Raw genomic sequence first — 21,680 nt, forward strand, 5'->3', positions numbered from 1 at the left:
GCCGCCCTCCGCGTCGTCCACAAAGTGAGCACGCCATGAGGATCACCTTCTACCCGATTCGATCTTCAATCAAGGTTTTTTTTTAAATGACTTCATTCAAGCATCTAGGAGAGTCCTTCGTTGAGCGGATGAGGGCTTCTTAAAAGAAGGAACAGTACTCCTTCAATAAAGATGTTTCAAGGCCTTCAAGTTGGAACACAATCTTTGAGCAAAAATGCGAAATATCCGGTGGAGCTGGAAAGAATCGGGGAAAAATGTTGTTAACTGTTAAATCCTTAGTGGATTTCTGAATACGGTCTGACTTACGTGGCTCTTACGTACACTTACGTTTGCTGAACTCGCGAACCAGGGATGGAGCGCTGGCAAACTCGGATTTCCCACCTAACCGAGTACGGTCGCCCCCCTCAGGGCTCCACTGTGCCTACAACAAACTCTCGTTTCAAAACAAAATCGGGCAGCGAACGGCAACGTCGCGGTCGTCGGACGGTCTAGTTTTCGTGTTTTGTGTTTGTTGTCAACCACCCCCGCCGGCAACGCCGCCCCTGGCAGCAAGCGGGTGTTTTTACGGTTTTTACGGTTTTGCTGAATGAAAAGGATCGAGTGTCCCGGTTAGCAGGGGCCCACTGTACGGAGTGAACGCATTGAGAGGTCCTACAGAACGCACTCGCTGCACGGACAGTTCATGAGAATTTGACATTTAAGTGGAAACTGCAGTGCGGCTTTGCGGGTGTTTTTTTGGCTTATTTGTTGTACTCTGTGGCGTGGGCATAGATTGGCGGACACACCCACCCGAAAACAAAAACAAAAAGTAGTCCAAAGGCCCCAATAACCGAACGTGTGTGTGTGTGTGTGTGTACAGTGGGCACTGTAGTTTGTGTGCGAGTGAGAGGAAAGGGACTCGAATCGAGCCGGTTTTCGCGAGTTAATTGACAAAGCAAAGCGGAGGAAAAGCACACAGCAAACATAGGCAAACAAGGGGAAACAAAGGCGATTGTAAAAGAACTGCCGCGATGTTCCAAACAAACTGAGAAAATCTTAGTGTACGCTCATCCTGCGGCTGCGAGGGAGACCACAACAATGCTGAATACCCTATAATTAGCTCCGTTACTCCAACCCCAAGCATCATGGCCAAAACCCCGCCCACCCACCGCCCCCTAGCAAACATGGCCAAATTCCTGGCAGCCCTCGTCACCTGCCTTTGGCTCTGCGCTTCGGCCAGCGCTCACAACTGCCAGCATCAGCATCCAAAGGCCCACGAGGTGAGTCCAAGTCCCCAGAATGTTTGCTTTCTCCCCCTCCTCCTCCTCTCCTCCTCCCTTTCCAACCAAAACAAATAACGTCCGGGGAAAGGCTATTTCGGGAATAGAGAGTTCTCACCTGCACACCCATGCGAAACACTGCCAAGGAACCACTATTTCAAAAAACCTATGCCAGCCTGGGCAGCCTTACAGATCCTTGAAGGGATTTTTGCAATCTTTTTACTTTAGTCGGGGGTTTTAGGTTCCCGATTAACCCAAGGTTGGGAAATACACAGTATAAAAGCAGAGACCAAGTCTGCAATTTTTGATTTTTCAGTAGTACAAAGTCATTTTTCATATTTTATGTAACTATTTTAAACCAACCCAACTATATGACATTTAAACACAATCGTTCAAATCAATTGCAAATTAGACCGCTTTAAAGGTTTTCTCGAAATTTTATTGACTCTAATCTAATCCTTGGTTTTTATATTCCTGATTAATCCATGGTTAGGAAACCATATTCTCTTTTAAAGTTCACAATGTGACCAGGTTAATGGGGGTTTTTTTTTTGATTTTTAAAGCGAATAGTGTGTACTTATGGATAGAGCTGTATTAAAAGGTCAGGTCTCAGACTGGAGAAAACGATTTAATACCATAGAGAGATACAATTTTATAGTAATTGGTTCTCTGATTCACAAATTCGATTCCAATCTAATAGAAGTGTAGTATTATTCAACTTATATCATGGTAACAAATTTATAATTAACCCAAAGTTAGGCAATCTGAAAAAGGGATTTGCTACAACCATGGCGATTATCAACGATTATCTTTGATTAGCTCAAATACCTTAACCTTATACCCACTCCAAAAAAACGAGCAAAATTTATCCGAAATAAATTTATAAATAAAAAGATTTTGTGATTTCCGGCTTATTGGCGATTAAATATGTTTTTCAACTTCAAAAAAAATTATATCCCTTGGTCATAGCTTATGACTCATAACAGATAACACCATTTTTACGAGTTAGTTGCAAATATTTTATAGTTTTTTTTATAGTACTAGCAAAAATCATGTTTAGTTTAAACTTGAAAATGCCTTTTACAAATTACCAGCTTTATGGCCTTTTTGTTTATTGCTGATGTAAGAGGAAAATACAGTTTGTAGGCGCATGGAAAAATCCGTTTGGAAAAAGCCAAAGCCGAAAAATGCTTTCGATGCTCAAATTTCTGGCTTGAAGGCTGCGGGCCTTCGGTTTTGTGTCCTTTGAGGTCATTAGAGCAAGTTCCTAATTGGTACTGTGTGTTCAGGGGAAATTTATAATTGATTGGTTCTGTGCTGTGCTGCGATGGAATGGAAAAAGGCCTAATTAGTGCACTGCCGAGGGGGACCGCTGAAATTGCCGTTCTCATGATTCTGGCATAGAAACAGAAACTGAAACAATAAGCAGGCGGCGATGGCAACCACAGCTTATTGACTAATTCCACCGGATGATAATAATATGCGCATTCGAGACTCAGTATTAAGTCAATGTGCAATGTGGCTTCGAGTCAGGTGGTGGCTGCACATTAGCAGGTAACTCATAACTGGCAACCCACCACGCTGGTGGTTAGCTAACCGCCTACACCACCTGCACCACATCCACTGGTCTAGTTAGGGTTTAATGTCAGACTCTGTCCGCCAACTTGTTGCTCCGGCTTCCCTGGCCAAGATCGCGATTTGGATTCGGATGCAGCCGTGCTTTTGTTTTTCCTCAAGGGGGGTTTACTGCTTTCCAATCAACGGCATTTTAATTGGCGCGTCGCCATAAATAAAGGTCGCAGTCAATTGCGCAAAAGGGGGAAATTTACATGATTACTGTATCTGCGGCGAGTGCGGTACAGTAGGCCCTCAGAAGTTGCAACTCGCAGCAAACCTGAAATTGCAGTTTCGCAAGTTCAAAATTATTTAATTTGTTGAAGTTGTGTAGAAATGTTTGAAGATGTTGTACGAAATTTGGAAAACTTTTTGTTTCTAATTTTTAACCACCTGACCTCGAACACGGTACACAAAGTAGAATGGTCGCCAAACACCACACATTTTTTTGGAGACTATTAGGTGGAATATATATTATTGACCTATCAATAAGTTTTAATGTCTCAAGGAAATGTGCTTTCTCAAAAGAATTTAATAAACATCAATTACCAATAAATTTTTTTTTTATGTTTTTGACAAACAAGAATTTTTTTGATTTTTTTTTATTAAAAGAACTTAAAAAATGGGAAACTCTAAAGTTCCACTTTCCGACGGAGAATTAATATTTTAAACCCTGGAAAAACCGGGAAAAAACTGCAACCACAAGGTGTTAATTAGCGAGTAACCACAGTGGGGTTCGAACAAGTAAAAGTGAACTGGAACGACGGGCGGGGGAAAATTAATTCAGCGACTGTCTGTCGATGGCTAACGATGCTGTCGAGGTCGCCCAGCGTGTAATTAATTGAATTATCTGTAACTTAAACTGTTATAAATGCAGAAAGCCGTCGTCGTCGCCCAGATTGCGTCTATCTCCGTGCCAACTGACTGCGCCGAATGTCTGCCCACTTGAAAACCATCCTGTCGAGAACAGTGATTGTGAAAGAGGATAAAGGGACATTTATAACTGACGGAGGCAGAGTCCAGCGACCGAGTGGGCGAATGAACCCGAATATAAATGCCTCCCAGCCAGTCCGAAATACCGGTCCAGCTGAAGCCGTAGCACTCAATTCTAATTAGTCTTATATAAATCGAAGGAAGGCAGCGAAAAGCTGCGACTACAAGCGCAATAATGTGTAAAAATCCCCAAATTGAATCGTTTGTCACGTTGCCAATGTGCGTGCCGACCCGTCAGCGATGTCGCGCACTGTACTGACCCCGTGAAAGCCGATAAACGCGGACGGAAAGAGCTCTTTAAACGCACGAAATTTCACTGGAACTTCCGAAAAGCTGCCAGTTTAAATAGACTTTTGGCTTTCATTAAGCTGAGCGGACGCTGCAGGGTCGTTCTATTCAGGATAAAATGCTTTTCTGCTCAGAAGCAGATTTTAATCAAGAGTTAGTTTGAAACGAGAAGTCTCTCCATCAGCTTTTTAATTAATTTTTGCCTAACAAGGGCTTGCAAGTATACTATAGTTATGTGAATAATAATAACAAAATTTCCTTGTAATATACTCATATTTTTGCAATTATTATAGGCCTAATAACACACTTGTTTGGATATGGCGACATCATATTTGTTTCTCAGTTTGGTAAATTCCAACACAAATGAAAATGCATTCCGTATTGCCAATGTGTTTTGCAAACATCTGCTTGTATTTCCATTTACATTTCAAGTGGATAGCCGTCTTGCCATGCATCTTTCTACGATTCTGCCTCTAACCATTCCTCACGATTAAATATTTATCAACTTGACGAACACAAAACTTTAAACAAACAAGTTACTGTGTAGCAAAACGCTTTAGACAGCCAACAAGAAGCCATTCAAAAAAAACTTTGGAGCATCCTCGAAGGGGAAGTTGCAGTACACACAAAAAAAAGTAACAAGTAAACTTGACCCAACCATCGATTTCTTTATTTGACCAACGAAATAGTTACTTTTCTAACAAAAAAATGGACAAAACTTAACTTTAAATGGTAATTTAACTATAAAATAGTACCAAAAATTATTGCTAATGGTTTTCATACTGGTTAACCTTTTTTATGTTACTTATTGATACATTTTACCCATTAATAATTTTGTGTGTATAAAAGGAATATCGAAGACGCATTTTCTGACCTTTTCTGGAAAAATGTAGGTGGCTGACTTGCTGCAGAGGAATTCAATGGATTGCAAGTGTAATTGGCCAATTAGGAATGACACAGCTTCAGTTGCAGTAACTGAAGTAGAGTGGAATTTGCATAAAAATGGAATTCGATTATTGCCACATCATAAAGGGGCAACAATGAAAAATATGCTCATGCTTTTTGATGCACATTTATTTTCAGAAAACCTATAAAATGGTTTCTAAAAAGTATTTTCCGAAACCATTATAAACACTCTGCTTATTTGGTAAATGAGTTAAATGGAAAACCCCTGTTGAAAAAAGTTAAACCCGAACTAATAAAAAAACTTTTGTTGCAAAAAAGTATTAAACTTTGTTTTCATATTTTCTGCATAACAGCATTTCTGCCACTTGTAGAAACTAATCAAAAAGTGTGTATAATTTGCAAATTAAAAAAGTTTGACACCCAGTGAGCCCTGTTTTACTCTGTTTTCTAGTCCAGAAAGTGAAGCTGGTGACGAACTTGTTCATAACGATGCCAGTTGCACTTGCCATCCGCTTTTTTCCTCAATCAATTAAAGCGCCGAGCAGCAGAGGGTAATATTAGTAGTCATAGCAATGGCAAATAGACGAGAGCTAGGTAGGAAAAAATCTGGAATTTATCTCCGGCTGGGGGGAAAAACACGTTTAAAAGCTGTTTGGCCAAATGGCTGATGGCGATGGATGTTCATGGTGATGCCGCTTCAGGGCCAACAAACGAAACTGTTTTGAAACAAAACACCGTCAGCTGGCAGCGAGCAAACAGTGTCTTCGGCAGGACGAGGACGAGCAGATTCTGGCCCAAAGTGAGTTTAAACTTGGCCGAGGTCGTCCCAGAGTCTTGCATAAGCCCCTTTTCGCACCAATCACTTCAGCATCTGCCATTGCAAACAGGCATTAAATCTCGCCTCCCCATTCATTCTCATCTTGTGCAACGTGCTGAATTCTGGTTCTCCATTTCAAGGGAGAACGTGCCCTTAATTGAATCAGAAACTAATTAGGCATTGTCTTACTGATTGTGCCACTGATTGGTGCCACGTTTGCATCTACATAATTTAAGGCACTTAAATTGGATGTGTTTATAAAGGGGATGAATGTTACCACTCTATACATTTTGCAGAATTTATTTATGGCCCATAAATTCCATTAATTTCACAAAGTTTATAAACAGCTTATCCTTAGAAATTCTTTATGAAAATTCCTTTTAAATCATGTTATTCAACATTTAATTTGCTGCTGTGCTGAACTATATTTTAATTAGGTTTAGTTCAAGTTATTTCTGTATTTTCTGTATTTAATGTAATAAAGGTAAACCACAAAAGCTTTCATTTTAAGTAATTAAATGATCATAAAACTGCAAGGTTCTGTTTTTTTAATTTTTATGGTGCCTAAACATAATTAGTTTTAAGGATTTTCACAATCAATTAAATTTTATCTAAAGCAATTTAATGCCACATTAAGTTTGGTGCATTGTATTATAAAATACTTTTTAAATTGCTTCACCAGCACATGCATACCCTCAATTAACAATACAAAAAGAAGCATAAACGAATGAACCTGATGAAAATTTCCGATGCAATGAAATATTCATTCCCTGGAATTTCCTTTTTATTTTTACACATTCCACCGCGCAAAAGCTGCAAATGAAATATTAAAATACACAAATCAAATGTATTCACATGGAAATTACTGCGACACAATAACTGGCTGGAATTTTACACCACATTTATTTGTATTACAAGCAGCAACCGGCGATTTCATGGAACTTTTAGAGCCTGTTAATGCAATTATTCAATTGGCCGGACGACTATCATCCCGAGCAAAACTCATCCAATCTATTTGAGTTTGCGGCGTAAATTGCGCCACTTGAAAAGCTGGTGATCCGCCCGGTCAGCTGGTGCTAAAGTGCCTTAGATTAGCTGCAGTTCATAATTTCAATTAAGTAACACACAGCTTTTTGCGGTCAAACTGTGAGGTAACGAACGAATTGAGTAAAAACAATCAGCAGTCGGTCGGCGAACAGATGAGTCAGTTTAAAAATGGGAAAAAGGCAGGCAAAGAGCCCACAAAGTGGCGCAGCATGCAAAGTGGCCATCGGCAAAACCCGGCTCAGAAAATATTACAAAAAAAAAAAGAAGAAATACAGATTGGTAAGCTGAAAAAGAGCGCGGCTGCTCGGGAGAATCCAAGAGTGAGAGTGTTGGCCAAACGAAAGTGAAAGCCCATAAACAAACGCTCAGTTGAAAGCCGCAATTTCGATTGATCTGCCGAACTTGAGCGAGCGTTGAACGCAGGTGACAGTCGGCGGAAAATTACACTCGAAAAAATAAGCCAGTTTTTATGAAAAAGTCCCCTTTTCAACACTTGGTTTTTATCATTATATTGCTTATATTTTTTGTCCCTTTAAATTTGATTAATATTTATTAGATAACATAGAGAAAAGATATAGTCAGACAGATTTATTTGGGTTATTAAAATAGAGATCAGGGTTGATTTTCTTAATTAATGTCAACACACTGTGGCATTGTTATCCGATATTTTTAATAAAGCTTGCATGAATATTTATGCACTTTTTACTTCTTTTTGCTTTGCCAAAATTCGCAATCCTAAAATTGGGTTATTGAAAACGGGAACAAAGCTGATTATATTATTTAATATCATCACATCATGGCATTTATGGAAATTGCATTGTTGTGTCGAGTCCAATACCCACATGAATATTTATTAGCGCTGAATACATTTGTCTAGACTGCCTAATTTATCGGATAACAAGGTGTTCGATTGATTTATTTCAATACCTCTAATGATCAATCAACTAAAATTAGATTTAAGGAATACGAAAATATAGTTAAAAAAATAATAATTTGAAAAAAAACTCTGATAATTTTAAGGCTAAAACTGAAACTGATTTAAGGAAATATCAAACAAAAAAGTAAAGGAAATTTAATTTTTAAACATTTTTCTTTATATATAAAGTGATGATCACTAAAGTTAGGTGGTTATTAGCTTTTGAATTAACTTCCCTAAATTGTTATGGCTCTATTATAGTAATAAACATTACAAAACCAAAAATGGTATTTTTATAACCACTTTAATGGCTATCATTTCCGATTTTCCCAATTTTCCCAGCCGTAAAGTGATTTTTTTGCGTGCACCTTTGTTGAGCGGAAGAGAGTGTAGCCGATGAAGACGCAGAAATGGTGGCAGTTACGGATAGGTTGGCGATTGGCAGCCGGAGTGACTGCCTCCGAGGCAGAGACAGACGTAAATAATTACTCAACCGCCGTCGATGATCGATTCCCGCGCCCAAATTAGCATGCGCAACTGGACAAACCGCGTTGGCGCCTCGTAATCCCAATCCCCCAAATACACCCAGAGCAAACGTGCGTGGCCTGCAGTTGGCCATTTATGACAGCCTTTTTATTTTGTTGAGCCGCCTCTTGTTTGCTTGGCTTTAAAAGTAAATACGGGAGGTAATCAGGCGGGCGCAGGCGCATGCGCAGCCAACTGTGGCCAAAACGAACATTTCTCTTTGCTTTTCTTTGCCTTTTTCGAATTGTTACCATTTCTGCTTTAAACGTGAGTCGCATGGCCAAAAGCTGGACACGCTCGAATGTGGCCCACAAACCGACAAAAATTTGTTTGCCACTTGAAATGTGTGTTAGTATGCAAGCGGGTTGGGCATTACGTCTTATCAACGATTGAATAAGCTTGAATGCTTAGAAAGTGTGGCCAAAAAATATGGTAAAATATAAAATATAACATGATCAAAAGAATATTTTTAAACTTTTTTTGTATGTATATCCGGTTTGTATTATGTTATTAAAAAGAGATTAGCGTATCCCAACCAGTTTTAAAGTGTTAAATAATGCCAGATAATTTTATAGACCAATTTAGACTTACATCATTTTGGCTTGCACTCAAATATAAATAGTTTCCTTTAAAGTTTCATGTTAAAAATATTATTTTTTTATTTTTGGAATAATTATCATTTAAAAAATAGAACTGAACCATTCAGCTTTAACGCTAAGACTTTGTTCACGTACCAAGTTGTTTGTAGGCCATATTGGCCATGATCAACTGGAAAAACTGATAAAACTCCATCTTCGTCCGGAGTCCAATTCAGAAGACTCATCTCTGAGCCAGCCTATCAATAAATATTAAAGATATTATATTTATTGTCAGAGATATTTTCATTACTTACCATGTATGGACAGGTGTGGTTGACATTGGTGAATGCCTTCATGAACGAATATATAAGATTGGGAATGAAGAACTTCCTGCGGTTCTTGAAGAACTGGCAAGCATCCACCCTCATCGCGTACAAAAACGGATGCCAACCGCCAATTTCGCGTTTAACCATTTTGAAATCTATATCAAGCTGCAGCAGATATGGCTTTTATATGTCCTTAAGGGGCTTTTAATTTAAAAATACCTCTGATACAGTTGTATTCAAAATCGCATTGATGCTGAGCTTGTTGCGATTGCGATCGATTGCCTTGATTTTGCATTGCAAAAATCGACCAATTCCTGGAGCACAAAATTCGCAGTTAAGTGAATTAAACTTGTAGGAGCCTCTGACCTTCAGAAATTATCATTGTTATCTTTAATATAATTTGACTTTGCGCTAAAACTTACATGGTTAGAACTAAGACTAAGACTCCAGAGTATGTATAAAAGAATAACTTGTGTCCTCTTCATGTTATGGAATAATACTGATATTTTTGACTGCTTCGTCGTCCATAATAGTTAAGTTTGCTAATTTTCTTTTAATAATGGTTAATATGTAATAATATTTGCCGGATTTTATCTGTGCAATTATTTTTGTGATGACAAAACAGTACTCCATCACGACAGAATAACAATAAAATGGTTTTGTTTTCTTAAATATTGACTAATCCAATAACAATAGATCTTACTTATAATTTTGACAGATATTATCTAAAGAATAAAACAGAGCCATTTATTTTTAGTGCCATGACTTTGTTGACGTACCAAGTTGTTTGTAAATCACCGAAAACTACGGGAAATTTAGCTATAAATTGGTCCTCGTCTGGAGTCCAGTTCAAAAATCAATATTATTTACCGATTCTTAACCAGTATTTTTTAAATTTATTTTTCCTTACATATTATTAATCCTAATATAACAATAAGGTAGATAATTCTCAATAGGTATTACCTAAAGAATAAAACCGAGCCATTTATTTTTAATGCCATGACTTTGTTGACGTACCAAGTTGTTTGCAAACCATATTGGCCATGGTCTACGGGAAATTTAGCTATAACTTGGTCTTCATCTGGAGTCCAGTTCAAAAGTTGCATTGCCTCACCAGCCTTTCAATGAAAGTTCAATATTTATTTATTGTTTATTATTGTAAAATGTTTATAGTGCCGTACTTACCACGTAGGGGCAGGTGTGATTAACATTTGTGTAAGGCTTCATAAACGAATAAATAAGATTGGAAATAAAGAATTTCCTTCGGTTTCTGAAGAACTGGCAAATGTCCATTCTTATGTCGTACAAAAAGGGGTGCCAGCCCCCAAGCTCGCGTTTGACAATCTTGAAATGGATCTCAAACTTTAAATAATATTTATTTTGATGTTTTTTAAGTACATTTTCATTTCCAAATAACCTGCAATATGGTTTTATTTAGAATCGCTTCAAGGTTCATCATGTTGTGCTTTCTATCGATGGCCCTTATGTGACACTGCTTCATGTAACCCATTTCTGGAGCAAGAACTTCGCAATTAAGTGAATTAAACTTATAGGAACCCTTAACCTAAAAAAATTACATATTAAGTTATCTGATCCTTAGACAATTTAAAGCTTGCTTACATGAATATAACACAAGTTATTTAGCCAAAAGATACACAAAACTTGTAGCCTGAACATTTCACGTTTTAATACTGGAATTTATAAACTTCGCAATCCATAATAGTTAGTTTTCTATTTTTTTTGTAATTATATAAAATTGCTAATGACATTTGCGTGATTTAATCTTTAAAAATATTTTAAAGGAATTACAGTACACGCTAACTAAGGAGGAAGGGGTATTGTTGATCATTATTTGTATTGATATTTAAAAAACAATTAATGGAATCAATTTTATAGATAAATATTATTAAAAGTTCAGAACATTAATTTTAAATGTATTTTTATTTAGTCTAACAAAGGGTCTTAATATAATGAAAATAAAAAGTAAATCGTTGCGATAAGCTAATGTATTTCTAACCACCTACTTAATGTGAATGTTGTAATTTATAAATATATTTTTAAACGCCACCTTTCGTTTGAAAACCGGCTTATTCTGAGCCTGTTTTGCGGCACTCATACGATTTTGAGCAATAGCATTTTACCCAATCATGTGAATTATATATCAATTAAACGTATTGGATGTATATTTTCGTCACTAATGGCGCCGCTTTATAAATAAACATAAAGTTGTGGTTAAAGCTGGCCATTGTTAGGCATCGTGGGCATTTATGTGGGCTGTCATTCAACTGTTTACGGTTCGCCTCACAATGCATTTGGGTTGCACTAATGCCGCAGAGATATTGGCACCGCTATACGTCCACCTTTCCCCTCTATAAAGTCTGATTCCACTCCCCCTTGATGACAGCAAACTCAGCGAGCTGCCCGTCTAAATGGTGTTGTGCGTCATCATCTTTCACCTGCCAAACGTTTCGCGGATGATTTGTAACTTGTGCGGTTTTTCAGATACTTTTTCAATGCACTCGACCGCAGCGGCAACTCTGGGCTTTGGGATGACGCTCAATGTGAAGATCGAACATTATGTTGGTTAATTTTTTTCGAGGGTCGTTGTCACGATTATGGCCAGCTTTGGAGATGTATCTCTTTGATGGTTTATGGTTTACGGCTAATGGCTTATGGTTACTTTACTTATATCCACACCTCATGACGCTGGCAGGGCGTTGCCTGGAAGGGATTATAGAGCACTTTATGCGTGAACGTTACTGGAAGCCTAATAAGGCATGGTTGAACTTTAAACTGTCAGAATGCCTTTTTAATCGCATTAAACTGAGATATAAAAATTCTGAAGATAAAGATACATTTGTGGAGATTTATTTGATTAATTATTGATTTCATTAAAGAGGTGCTGAGCTTACCAAGGTTTTTGTATTACAATACAATGCTCATTGTTGATTTTTGGATTCAAGAGGGATTACTGATACAATCTTAATTATTATTATTTTAGTTAGGTTTGTAAAACAGTAAATAAGACATTAATGAATCAGTTTTTTATTGGTAAACAATGATGTTAGGGAAATTAAATAAGCAATGACAAGCAGATATAGTCACGTTCGTTGACTTTGATGGGTGCGACAGAAGTCAAGATCCCGAGACCAAGTCGGACCCCGCGGAACCACGCCACTGTGTTTGCTCAGCTCATTTCAATGCCAAACTCTTTTGTCAGATCGCGATTGCCACAACTATTGTTGTTCTTGGATAAATAGGAATGTTTTTTTTTGCCCCTCCACGGGTTCGTGCAGGTGTCTAACTTTGCCATTTAGCCAGTATTATCCATTGGCAGTTACACTCCACACTTGGGCAGTGAGAACACCTAGCACCGAGCACTTCCCACGATGAGGGCCATATGCTGCTCCATTAATTAAGGCAGCTAAGCTGTCTGCCAGCGCATTTCTTGTGTGCAAATTAGCTTTATTATAATTTCAATTGCCTGCGTCGATAATGTTTTCGCAGTTGTTGCTGCCTTTCACTCCGTCTGGCTTTTCATTCACATATGATTGGCACTCTTTGATGGCAGGAAAGATACATTTACATACTTTCGTTTTCAAGCCCCCCTCAGAGGGCCACCCTGAGCACTTCTCGAGCAGCCAGAACCTTTTAAGACCGCTTTCCGGACAGATAGACAGACCGGGGACATACCTTAATGTATACATTTTTGATGAGCATATAGAAGCATATATACATATATATTTAGCAGCACTCAAGCGCATCTCCCAGATGTCGGCGACAATTTATGGTGATGAGTGTCAAGTGCTTTGTCTGTCTGTCGGCGGATTAAGTGCGGATAAAGGCCCTCCGCGCCATGCATATTCAACGAAGACATCTAATTTATTCCTAATAATTGGCACAGATTGCACAATGCGACCGCAGAGCAGCACGGTAATAATAACAGCGAATAACAATGGCAGCGCCGAAATAAAACCCAAAATGCAAACCAAAACCCAAAACAAAATAACCAGCCACACAAATCATTGACATTTCGATGTGCCAATCGTTCGACATTTTGGCGGGCAATTTAAAATTAATTTCCCTGCAATTTGCGCAGACCAATTACCTACGGGGAACTGCCTTTTGGTGTGGCCTTTGTCTGACTAGATGTCGTCATTTAATAGTTAACAACGAAATTTCGCTTTCGTTTAAGCTCCGCTGAGTGATTTCATGATTTCTTCTCGCCTTCCTCCCCCCATCACAGCTCTCCCTTTCCGTACTATCCATGCGATCTCATCATCCATCCATCTTTCGCTTTATAGGTCGTCCATGGCGTGCGCATCCAACTGGCTGATAGCGAAGACGACTCCGCCGGAGAGGGAGAGCCGTCCAGGCATAGCGTGCGCCGGCGCAGCGTGGCCGCTGAGCAGCCGCTGCGAATTCTGCTCGTCTACGACGACTCCGTCTACAGGTGAGTACCAGCTACACTCTGGAAAAAATATATAGACAAAAAATAAATAACATAAAAAAAAAATATGAAACACATTTGTGAGTAAAGATTAAGGCAATTTCGTTTGGGTTTCAAAGGCGTGGATGGTATACTACTATACTATAAAATATTATTATGTTAAAGAATTGTTTTTTAAGTGGTTTCGAACCTGACACACCACCAAAAATTTAACAAACAAATACAATCTTTTAGTCTTCATTTGATTTATAGTATTTACATTTATAGTTATATCCAAATAGTATATTTATGTTAAGGAAAAAGTCAAAAAATGTTCAATTAAATATTTTTGTCAAGGAAATTTTTTTATGTGAATTTTTCTAATGACATTTACTTAAAAAAAATATAATTTGCGTGTTGTTCACTTAATAATAAAACAATAAATTAAAAGAAGCCTGAGACTACAATACATAATTTAGCCCATGAAATCATTACTATTTTTCTTGTTATACAAATACACTTGTTTTTTTCCGAGTGTAAATCTGTGCTTCAGCTCTGAAAATTGGCTTTAATTGCGCTTTAATGGCAGCCAGCCAAGCGGACAAAAAACAGTTTACAATTTGACTTGGCCGAATGTCAAGTTAACATAAAGCCGCGCTAAAAGACCGGGTAAATTATTCACTCTCCCGAGCGCTTTGCTTTGGCCATGCACCGTTACGGCCGCTCCGGGTTGGGTAACAACAATATCTGACTTCAGGCCCAAATTCAGTTGGCCATGTGTGGCGGTGCGCAATTTGTCCAAATCAACGCAGTGGGCCGAGGTGTCTCCTAAGGTTGGCCATCGATTGCTCCATCCACATGGTCACTTGGCCACTTGGCCGGCGGCCACTGGGCACTGACCATTATAACTGGCCAGATTGGCCGACAGTTGGCTGGGTTCGATTGGCCAGTATTGGCAGCGGACAAGGTCAACAGGAAAGCGGAGAGTTGACTCGACTTGGCTTTAATTTTGGGTCTGAGTTTCAGTTTCAGTTTCGATTCGATGAATAATTTAGTGGTGAATAATTCACTCAAACAGGTGCTAACAGGTACACAATTACCCGGTATGAATATCAGACAGTTGACAGTAAAAATCGGGCGACCTTGGTGTAAAAGTGCTTTCGTTCAGGAATTTCCAGTTTTTTTTCCTTAATATGATTTAATTTATATTTTAGTGATATAACAAAATTTTAATATGGAAATCCAATTTGTAAAATACTTTCACCCGGAGTTTTTATTACAATTAGCAAGTGATTTAAAGTTTGTTTTGGGGTTAATTTGATTTAAGTAATACAATAAACCTAACATTATTTAAGTTTAACGTTAATATGATTTTGCATAATATAAATTTAAAATAATATAGTTATTTTTAGTACTGTAATCCCATTTGTGGTCCTTTTTCAAACGTAAACTTCTTTATAAAAATCTTAGGCCCATCGAATTGAGAACATCGTTGTTTACTTTCACTTTGATTGAGTAAACAATTCAATAATTGAAATATAATATTTTGATGACAATCTTTCCGTTAGCAACCCAATATTCCTGATTTCACCTTGACTAATAAGCTTAAATAACGAAATCAAGTACTGGCCCTTATAAATGGTTGCCAAGGCTTTTGTTATGCACAAAATGAAATTGCCTGCTTGGATTTCCCAGAATCCATACACCTTAGGAAAGACGACACCCACGTCGTCGCACAATCCTTTGGCTCCCACAGAATGTAATAAACAAAACTATTTTCTTGTTGTTTCATGCTCACCACCTGCCAGGCTGGAGGAAGAGAAGTTTAATTTGATAAATGTGAGTTGACATTGCTGGTTTTCTTGGCAACTTGACTGAAGACTTTGCTTTCACCCCTTCCAGGACACCGTGCTCCCGGAAGCCGTGCAGTTCTGGGAACAGGCGCTGATGGTGCGAGAGACCAAGGGCGTCATTCGCCTCAATAGGTGAGTTGCTCGCCGGCAAAGGAAAGCCACCGCACACGGTATAAAGTATTCATAATTAAATTTCAGAAAATGCGACAGCACCCAGGTGTACGTGAAGAACGGCCACACCCACTGCATTGACCACTGCAAGGCGACGACGATGTGCGGCGAGGTCCAGGTCCCCGACGCCCACTTGGATGTAAGTGTCCTTGGTTAGGTCTTCCACGAACTCAAATCAAGTTCAGCTCACGACAAATTCCGGAGAAAAATTATTAACTAGCCTCTGTTAGTTTGAAACGCCCAATTACAAAGAAAAGGCCTTGAGTAAAACAAATGCTTAACAAAATATTTGTAAATTTCAAAACTGGTTTAGGCAAGACCTGAGCAATTTCAGCTTAAATCACGGGTTACTTATTAATGTGCAAGTTTACAAAAAAACCTTTTGGCTTCTTTTAGGAATCAAAATATGGGAGCTAAGCAAGGTTTTGCATAAAATAATAAAATAGGTTCTAATATAGCGGAAAAAATAATATACGTCGGACTTTATGTATATTCAGAGATACTTTGTTGTTTAAGGCCTTATCACCATTGCTTGATTTATAAATATGTTCTTAACCTTATGAACCGGAATCAGGTGTCATTTAGTCAAAAACCCAGCTAAGTCATAAAAACTGAATACATTTTTACGTTAATCATATTATGGATTCCTTTCTTTTACTAACTGTTTTAGGCCTATCGTAGGCCCTTTTATATCTCAGAATCAGCCATCATCTAGTTAAAAATAAATATCGTACTTTATTTTTCGCCTAATCCAATTACAGATTCACTTTTCTGATATGAATCCTAACTTTAATTCCTTTTTCCAGGTCTGTCGCGTGTGCAATGCCACTGGCCAGAACTGTCGAGTTGATAGTAACACGCAGCCCGGCGAAGGCATCGAGAATGCGGACTTCGTCTTCTACGTCTCCGCCAGACAGACCCAGCGTTGTTTCAAGGGCCTGACGGTGGCCTATGCGGCCCACTGCCAGCAGGAGGCGGCTCTGGACCGCCCCATCGCCGGCCACGCGAATCTCTGCCCGGAGAGCATCAGCACCAAGCCGCAGGAGCTGCAGACGCTGATCTCCACCGTCAAGCACGAGATCCTGCATGCCCTGGGCTTCTCTGTGAGCCTGTACGCCTTCTTCAGGGATGATGAGGGAAAACCCCGGACACCCAGAAAGGCGGACACTGGCAAGCCGTATCTGAATGAAAAGTAAGTGATCATACTTCCAAAAAAATCAGATTCTAATCCTCAAAATCCCCTTTCAGATTGCAGATCCATCAGTGGAGCAACGAGACCATACGCAAGGTGGTGCGAGAGAACTGGTCTGTGCGTGGTGGCCATGTCAACAAGGTGGTGGACATGATGGTCACACCGCGTGTGGTTGCCGAGGTGCGGGCCCATTTCAACTGCAATAAACTGGAGGGCGCCGAGCTGGAGGATCAAGGCGGCGAAGGCACCGCCCTGACCCACTGGGAAAAGCGCATCCTGGAGAACGAGGCCATGACTGGCACGCACACACAGTCGCCGGTCTTCTCGCGCATCACCCTCGCCCTGATGGAGGACTCCGGCTGGTATAGGGCCAACTACTCGATGGCCACGCCTCTGACTTGGGGCAAGGGACTGGGCTGTGCGTTTGCCATGCGGAGCTGCAAGGATTGGATACAGTATAACCATGCCAGGTGAGGGGATGCTTTACTTTTATATATCCTAACAGATTTCATAAACTGCCTTCTATTTTATGTTCAAAGGGGCCGCTCTATACATCCCTTCTGCTCAAAGGTTAAGCAGGATCCTCTGCAAACCGAGTGCACAGATGATCGCAAATCTGTGGCCCTGTGCAACCTAATACGCCATGAGTTCGAGCTGCCCAAGGGCTACCAGAACTTCGATAGCCTGAATCATGTGAAGGATGGTGAAGAGGGCTTCTACGGAGGATCAGTCTCGCTGGCGGACCACTGTCCCTATATACAGGAGTTCACCTGGCGCAGCAAGAATGTGATTGTAAGAGGATCTCATTGCCGCTTCAAGGAGAACAATCCCAGTAAGTAAAAACCACTTACTTCAATCAGTTTATTTTTTAATTATTGATCTCCTGCAGAACCTGAGAAGAACTTCGCCCTGGAGAGCTATGGCGAGGGAGCCAAGTGCTTCGACCACAGCGAGTCCATGTGGGAGGAGAGATCCTGCCACCAGACGCGCGAGTGGCAGCACTGGGGCAGTGGCTGCTACAAGTACGACTGCTTCGACGGCCGGCTGCACATCCTGGTGGGCAACTACAGCTACAAGTGCTCCTTCCCCGGGCAGAAGCTCTCCATCCGGATTGCGGCCAACGGGTGGCTGCACAAGGGGGCTATTATGTGCCCGCCTTGCCACGAGCTGTGCGGCGCACAGTTTGCCGCCCAGGGGAAGCAGTGTCGTCCGGGCGAGGAGCCCGATCCGCTCAACAAATACCCGCGCGACAACCTCGCCTGCGGAGCGGGCGGCGAGACATCACGTTCCGTGGCCATAATCACCGCTGCTCTCCTGCTCCTCGGCCTGCGCTGGCGACTCAGTTAGGCTGCTCAGGGTGCAGTGCCGGTGGTGCAGTTTTACTTGCTCTATATGTATTTAGTGAAATTTGTACATTTTAGCTGTATGGTCTAAGCTCAACTTGTCTAAACGTAGGTCGTTTGTAAGTGTAATATTCCCAGCATCCGAACGGGTCGGTTTTATTAGCGAAGAAATGTAGCTGCGATTGTAATCTTTGGACAATTTTACACAGTTTGCACTAACCTTTTGGCCCACCTTAATAGTGTTTCATTTCCGCTATAGAAAAGTCTTTAAAATAATGCTCAAATATTGTCCTTGGATTACTTTTGGTACCTTAATTTTCTTATTTTTTTGGGCAACCGTTCAAATTGACCCCTTCCTACCAAACATTTAGCATATAATCGTAATTGTATTTTGTCCATCCCAAAATGTGATCTTTTTTAAGTGCGTCTTCGGATTTTCATAGCATTTCAAAATTTCAATCACTACAAAGTGGAGCATCCAAAGACAGTTCTATTCTTGAGTACTGATCTGTACATTCCAAAGCCTGTTGCGAAAAATATTTAATATTTGGTACGGTGGCATTTGGCAGTTCCAGTTGCTTGTTGTTAAATTCTTTGTTATTTATTATGAGAATATGGTTTTCGAAATTTGTTGATTGCCTTGTGATTTATGTATTCGATTAGTTTTCGCCTAAGTTCAATGTGTTTTTCTATTTCTGCTGCCTGTCAAGCATTTAAGATCTGTAAACCTCTCGATTTATAAACTAGCTCTTAAGAAACTAAACTTGAAATGTGAATAAACCAAGAGACCCGTGTACTCGCAACTTTTAAAATAGTTTTAACTTTATGTTTATTTGAATACCTAGGAGTAATCAAGCTCCTCAACAAGTTCGTAGAGGATAGCATTTCCATCAGTGTCCTTTGCGGATGATTCTGCTTTCGGCGGAACTTTTGGCCTACTACCCTTGGTTTTGCTCGGCTTAGCGGGTGTTTTAATAAGCTTGGATCTGCGAAAATAAATAAGATTAATTAAGATTTATATTACATATTCAGATGCTACATACGCCTTGGTAAGTTCATCCAGCATAGGAAGTAGCGTGGACCGCGAAACTCCGCGCGATTCCTCCTCGGCCAGTTCCTTGGGATGCGCTTTTCGCTTGTGCGAACGACAGTTGGAGCCGTTGGAGAAGTCTATGCCGCAGAAGTTGCACTTATACGGCCGGATGCCAGTGTGCAGAATGAGATGCGCCTTCAGGGTCTTGCTCCGCTTGAATGCCGATCCACAGACATCACATTTGTACTGCCGTTCATCTGAGTGGACCAATTTGTGCTTGTTGAAGGTTCGGCGGGTCTTGAGCTTCAAGCCGCATATGGCACACTCGTAGATTTGGGCACTGTGGGTATCGGAATGAATCTAAAAGAGGTATGAATGGATTATTTATCCAGTTTTAAGTTAATGGGAGTGCCTACCTTTAATCTAGCTTTGTTTTTAAAGCGTCGCAGGCACACGGGACACTCGAAGGGACATTCCTCGGTGTGGACCAGCTTGTGATCTTTGAGCCCGGTGACATAGTTGAAGCTCTTGCCGCAGATGTCACAAACATAGGGCTTGATCTGCTTGTGAACCCCCTCTATGTGCCGCTTCAGTGTTCCCGGAGTGGTGAAACGCTTTTCACAGTGCGGACAGGAGTTATCGGACTTCACTGCGGGGGGTAAATGGGTTCGGTAGTGGGAGGCCAGCTGAGTGGCCGAGGGGAAACATAATCCGCACTGGTTGCACAGCAGTTGTGGAAGATCTTTGGGCACGGTGTTGTGCACTTCTTCCATGTGACGCATGTAGGCTTTGGGTTTCTTGTACGGCTTGTTGCAAATGCTGCACTTGTAGATGGTTGGCTCCTCTGGAATCCCCTCTTCTTCATCTTCTATGAGATGCTCAGATGAAACATCTTCATGTGTATCGTCATCGGATTCTAGAGCTTCCTCCGCGGCTTTTGATTTAAGGAGTTCTGCTGGCTGCGCTGTGGATATTACTTCATAAGTTTCAATCTGGAAGTCTTCCACTTGGCCTTCTTCTATGATCTGCGATTCTTCGATGTAGTCCTCCTCCGCGATATGCTCTACTTCGACCAGGCAATCAGAGGCTTCGGCGACATAAGGCTTGACTTGCTTGTGAAACCCTTCTATATGTCTCCGAAGAGATGCAGGAGCGGTAAAACGCTTTTCGCAGTGGGGACAAGTGTTGCATAGCACTTGTGGGAGATCTCTGGGTACGGTTTTGTGGACTTCCTCCATGTGTCGCATGTAGGCGTTGGGTCTCTTGTACGACTTTTTGCAAATGCTGCACTTGTATGGGGCTGGCTCCTCGGATGTTTCCTCTTCAAAGGCATCGTCTTCGGGCTCCATAGCTTCTTCGACAGCTTTCGATCTAAGAAGTTCGTGTGGGCGGGCTTGGGATATAGCTTCATATGTGTTAACTTGAAAATCTTCAACTTGGTTTTCTGTTAGCCTTGATTCTTCGATGAATTCCTCCTCCGCTATGCGATCCACTTCAACCAGGCAATCTGAGGTTTCCTGCTGCTGCACTTCCTCCTCCATAGTTTCGACCTCTTCCTCTGCAAGGTGCTCACCCTCGTCCTCTAGGATTTCCTCTTCCATTCCAGCGGTTTGTAGTGCCTCTCCAGCGATATGTAGCTCCTGGACAAACTCTTGAGTTTGCTGCTGTTCCTGTTCTATCACTATAACTTGCTGTTCCATTCCATTGGTTTTGAGTTCTTCTTGTTTGTAAGGAGGAAGTGCCACTGCTCTGTACATTATATGCTTCCATTCGTCGCTGGCCAAGCCGCAATCCTCTCGTAGTTCCTCATAGTTTACCACAGCTTCCGGTTTTAAGGCCTGCAATCTGTTGAAGAGGATCTGTACTTTGCGAACTCTCTCCGAGAATTCCATGAGGCAATCCATCAATGTGAAGCACTCTGAGCACAGGTAGTTGCTCAGCTCATCCTCCTTTTTGATCTGAAAGATGTCATTCTGCTGTTTTATGTTGAATATACTACAAAATATTAGTTATTTACATCCACCCAGAAGTATTTGCCCACGGTCATGGCCAACATGCTCGTCCAGGAGTTCGGCTGCTCCTCCCTGGAGTACACATTCCGGTTGGTCGGATGATCTTGGGAACATAGGCGACACCATTTGTGCCAAATTGCTGGATCTTCATGGGTGGCTACATTTGCTGCGGAAGTACTCGACATGTTAGAAAACCATTTAAAATCACTCTTGTTTTGTTTTGATTAACAGCTCTGTCTTTTAGGAAATACCAGGGCTGGCCACGGCCCAGAAAACCAGGGACGCAAATGTTCTTCGGTTCCAGTTCACGAACCAGTGGATCCGTAATGGAATTTTTTCTATATTTCGAAAATGTATTTTTTTAAATAATTAGAATAG

The 21,680-nt window shown here is 40.6% G+C and overlaps 4 protein-coding genes across 5 annotated transcripts; 1 reads left to right on the forward strand and 3 right to left on the reverse strand.

The window, feature by feature from the left end:
• The first annotated feature begins 420 nt into the window (after window positions 1-420).
• LOC108024685 (leishmanolysin-like peptidase) lies at window positions 421-19,071 on the forward strand. Its single transcript, XM_017094762.3, has 9 exons — window positions 421-1,259; window positions 13,574-13,722; window positions 15,507-15,537; window positions 15,601-15,683; window positions 15,750-15,861; window positions 16,529-16,914; window positions 16,971-17,384; window positions 17,454-17,746; window positions 17,804-19,071. Exons 1-9 carry the CDS (start codon window positions 1,125-1,127, stop codon window positions 18,259-18,261), a joined length of 2,061 nt encoding a protein of 686 aa, XP_016950251.1. The 5' UTR covers window positions 421-1,124; the 3' UTR covers window positions 18,262-19,071.
• LOC108024281 (uncharacterized) lies at window positions 9,042-9,754 on the reverse strand. Its single transcript, XM_044090856.1, has 4 exons — window positions 9,692-9,754; window positions 9,489-9,635; window positions 9,258-9,434; window positions 9,042-9,200 (listed from the first exon to the last, which is right to left on the reverse strand). Exons 1-4 carry the CDS (start codon window positions 9,752-9,754, stop codon window positions 9,042-9,044), a joined length of 546 nt encoding a protein of 181 aa, XP_043946791.1.
• LOC108024687 (uncharacterized) lies at window positions 10,229-10,996 on the reverse strand. The gene is made up of 4 exons (XM_017094763.3): window positions 10,890-10,996; window positions 10,687-10,833; window positions 10,455-10,631; window positions 10,229-10,387 (listed from the first exon to the last, which is right to left on the reverse strand). Exons 1-4 carry the CDS (start codon window positions 10,944-10,946, stop codon window positions 10,229-10,231), a joined length of 540 nt encoding a protein of 179 aa, XP_016950252.2. The 5' UTR covers window positions 10,947-10,996.
• Window positions 13,659-21,549, reverse strand: LOC108024684 (zinc finger protein weckle). Of its 2 annotated transcripts, XM_044092343.2 has the most exons (5): window positions 21,308-21,549; window positions 19,707-21,248; window positions 19,301-19,650; window positions 19,099-19,243; window positions 13,659-13,740 (listed from the first exon to the last, which is right to left on the reverse strand). In XM_044092343.2, the coding sequence occupies exons 1-4, from the start codon at window positions 21,485-21,487 to the stop codon at window positions 19,099-19,101; spliced, it is 2,217 nt and encodes a 738-aa protein (XP_043948278.1). In that variant the 5' UTR covers window positions 21,488-21,549; the 3' UTR covers window positions 13,659-13,740. The 2 variants fall into 2 exon arrangements, with proteins under 2 accessions (XP_043948278.1, XP_016950250.1); XM_017094761.3 differs by lacking the exon at window positions 13,659-13,740 and having other exon boundaries at window positions 19,062-19,243.
• Between the last annotated feature and the right edge of the window lie 131 nt (window positions 21,550-21,680).

This window comes from Drosophila biarmipes, chromosome 3R (assembly GCF_025231255.1).
Source record: "Drosophila biarmipes strain raj3 chromosome 3R, RU_DBia_V1.1, whole genome shotgun sequence".
Lineage (NCBI taxonomy): Eukaryota > Metazoa > Arthropoda > Insecta > Diptera > Drosophilidae > Drosophila > Drosophila biarmipes.

Coding starts and splice junctions, on each gene's coding strand:
- LOC108024687 (XM_017094763.3), bottom strand. CDS start 10,946: ATGTTCAGGCTACAAGTTTTGTGTATCTTTTGGCTAAATAACTTGTGT. Junction 10,632..10,686: donor TAAATAAAACCATATTGCAG/GTTATTTGGAAA, acceptor TATTATTTAAAG/TTTGAGATCCATTTCAAGAT. Junction 10,388..10,454: donor ATCACACCTGCCCCTACGTG/GTAAGTACGGCA, acceptor TTTCATTGAAAG/GCTGGTGAGGCAATGCAACT.
- LOC108024684 (XM_044092343.2), bottom strand. CDS start 21,487: ATGTCGAGTACTTCCGCAGCAAATGTAGCCACCCATGAAGATCCAGCA. Junction 21,249..21,307: donor GCAAATACTTCTGGGTGGAT/GTAAATAACTAA, acceptor GACATCTTTCAG/ATCAAAAAGGAGGATGAGCT. Junction 19,651..19,706: donor AAAACAAAGCTAGATTAAAG/GTAGGCACTCCC, acceptor TACCTCTTTTAG/ATTCATTCCGATACCCACAG.
- LOC108024685 (XM_017094762.3), top strand. CDS start 1,125: ATGGCCAAAACCCCGCCCACCCACCGCCCCCTAGCAAACATGGCCAAA. Junction 15,538..15,600: donor AGAAGTTTAATTTGATAAAT/GTGAGTTGACAT, acceptor CACCCCTTCCAG/GACACCGTGCTCCCGGAAGC. Junction 17,385..17,453: donor ATACAGTATAACCATGCCAG/GTGAGGGGATGC, acceptor TTATGTTCAAAG/GGGCCGCTCTATACATCCCT.
- LOC108024281 (XM_044090856.1), bottom strand. CDS start 9,754: ATGAAGAGGACACAAGTTATTCTTTTATACATACTCTGGAGTCTTAGT. Junction 9,636..9,691: donor TTAGTCTTAGTTCTAACCAT/GTAAGTTTTAGC, acceptor TAATTTCTGAAG/GTCAGAGGCTCCTACAAGTT. Junction 9,435..9,488: donor TGAATACAACTGTATCAGAG/GTATTTTTAAAT, acceptor TATCTGCTGCAG/CTTGATATAGATTTCAAAAT.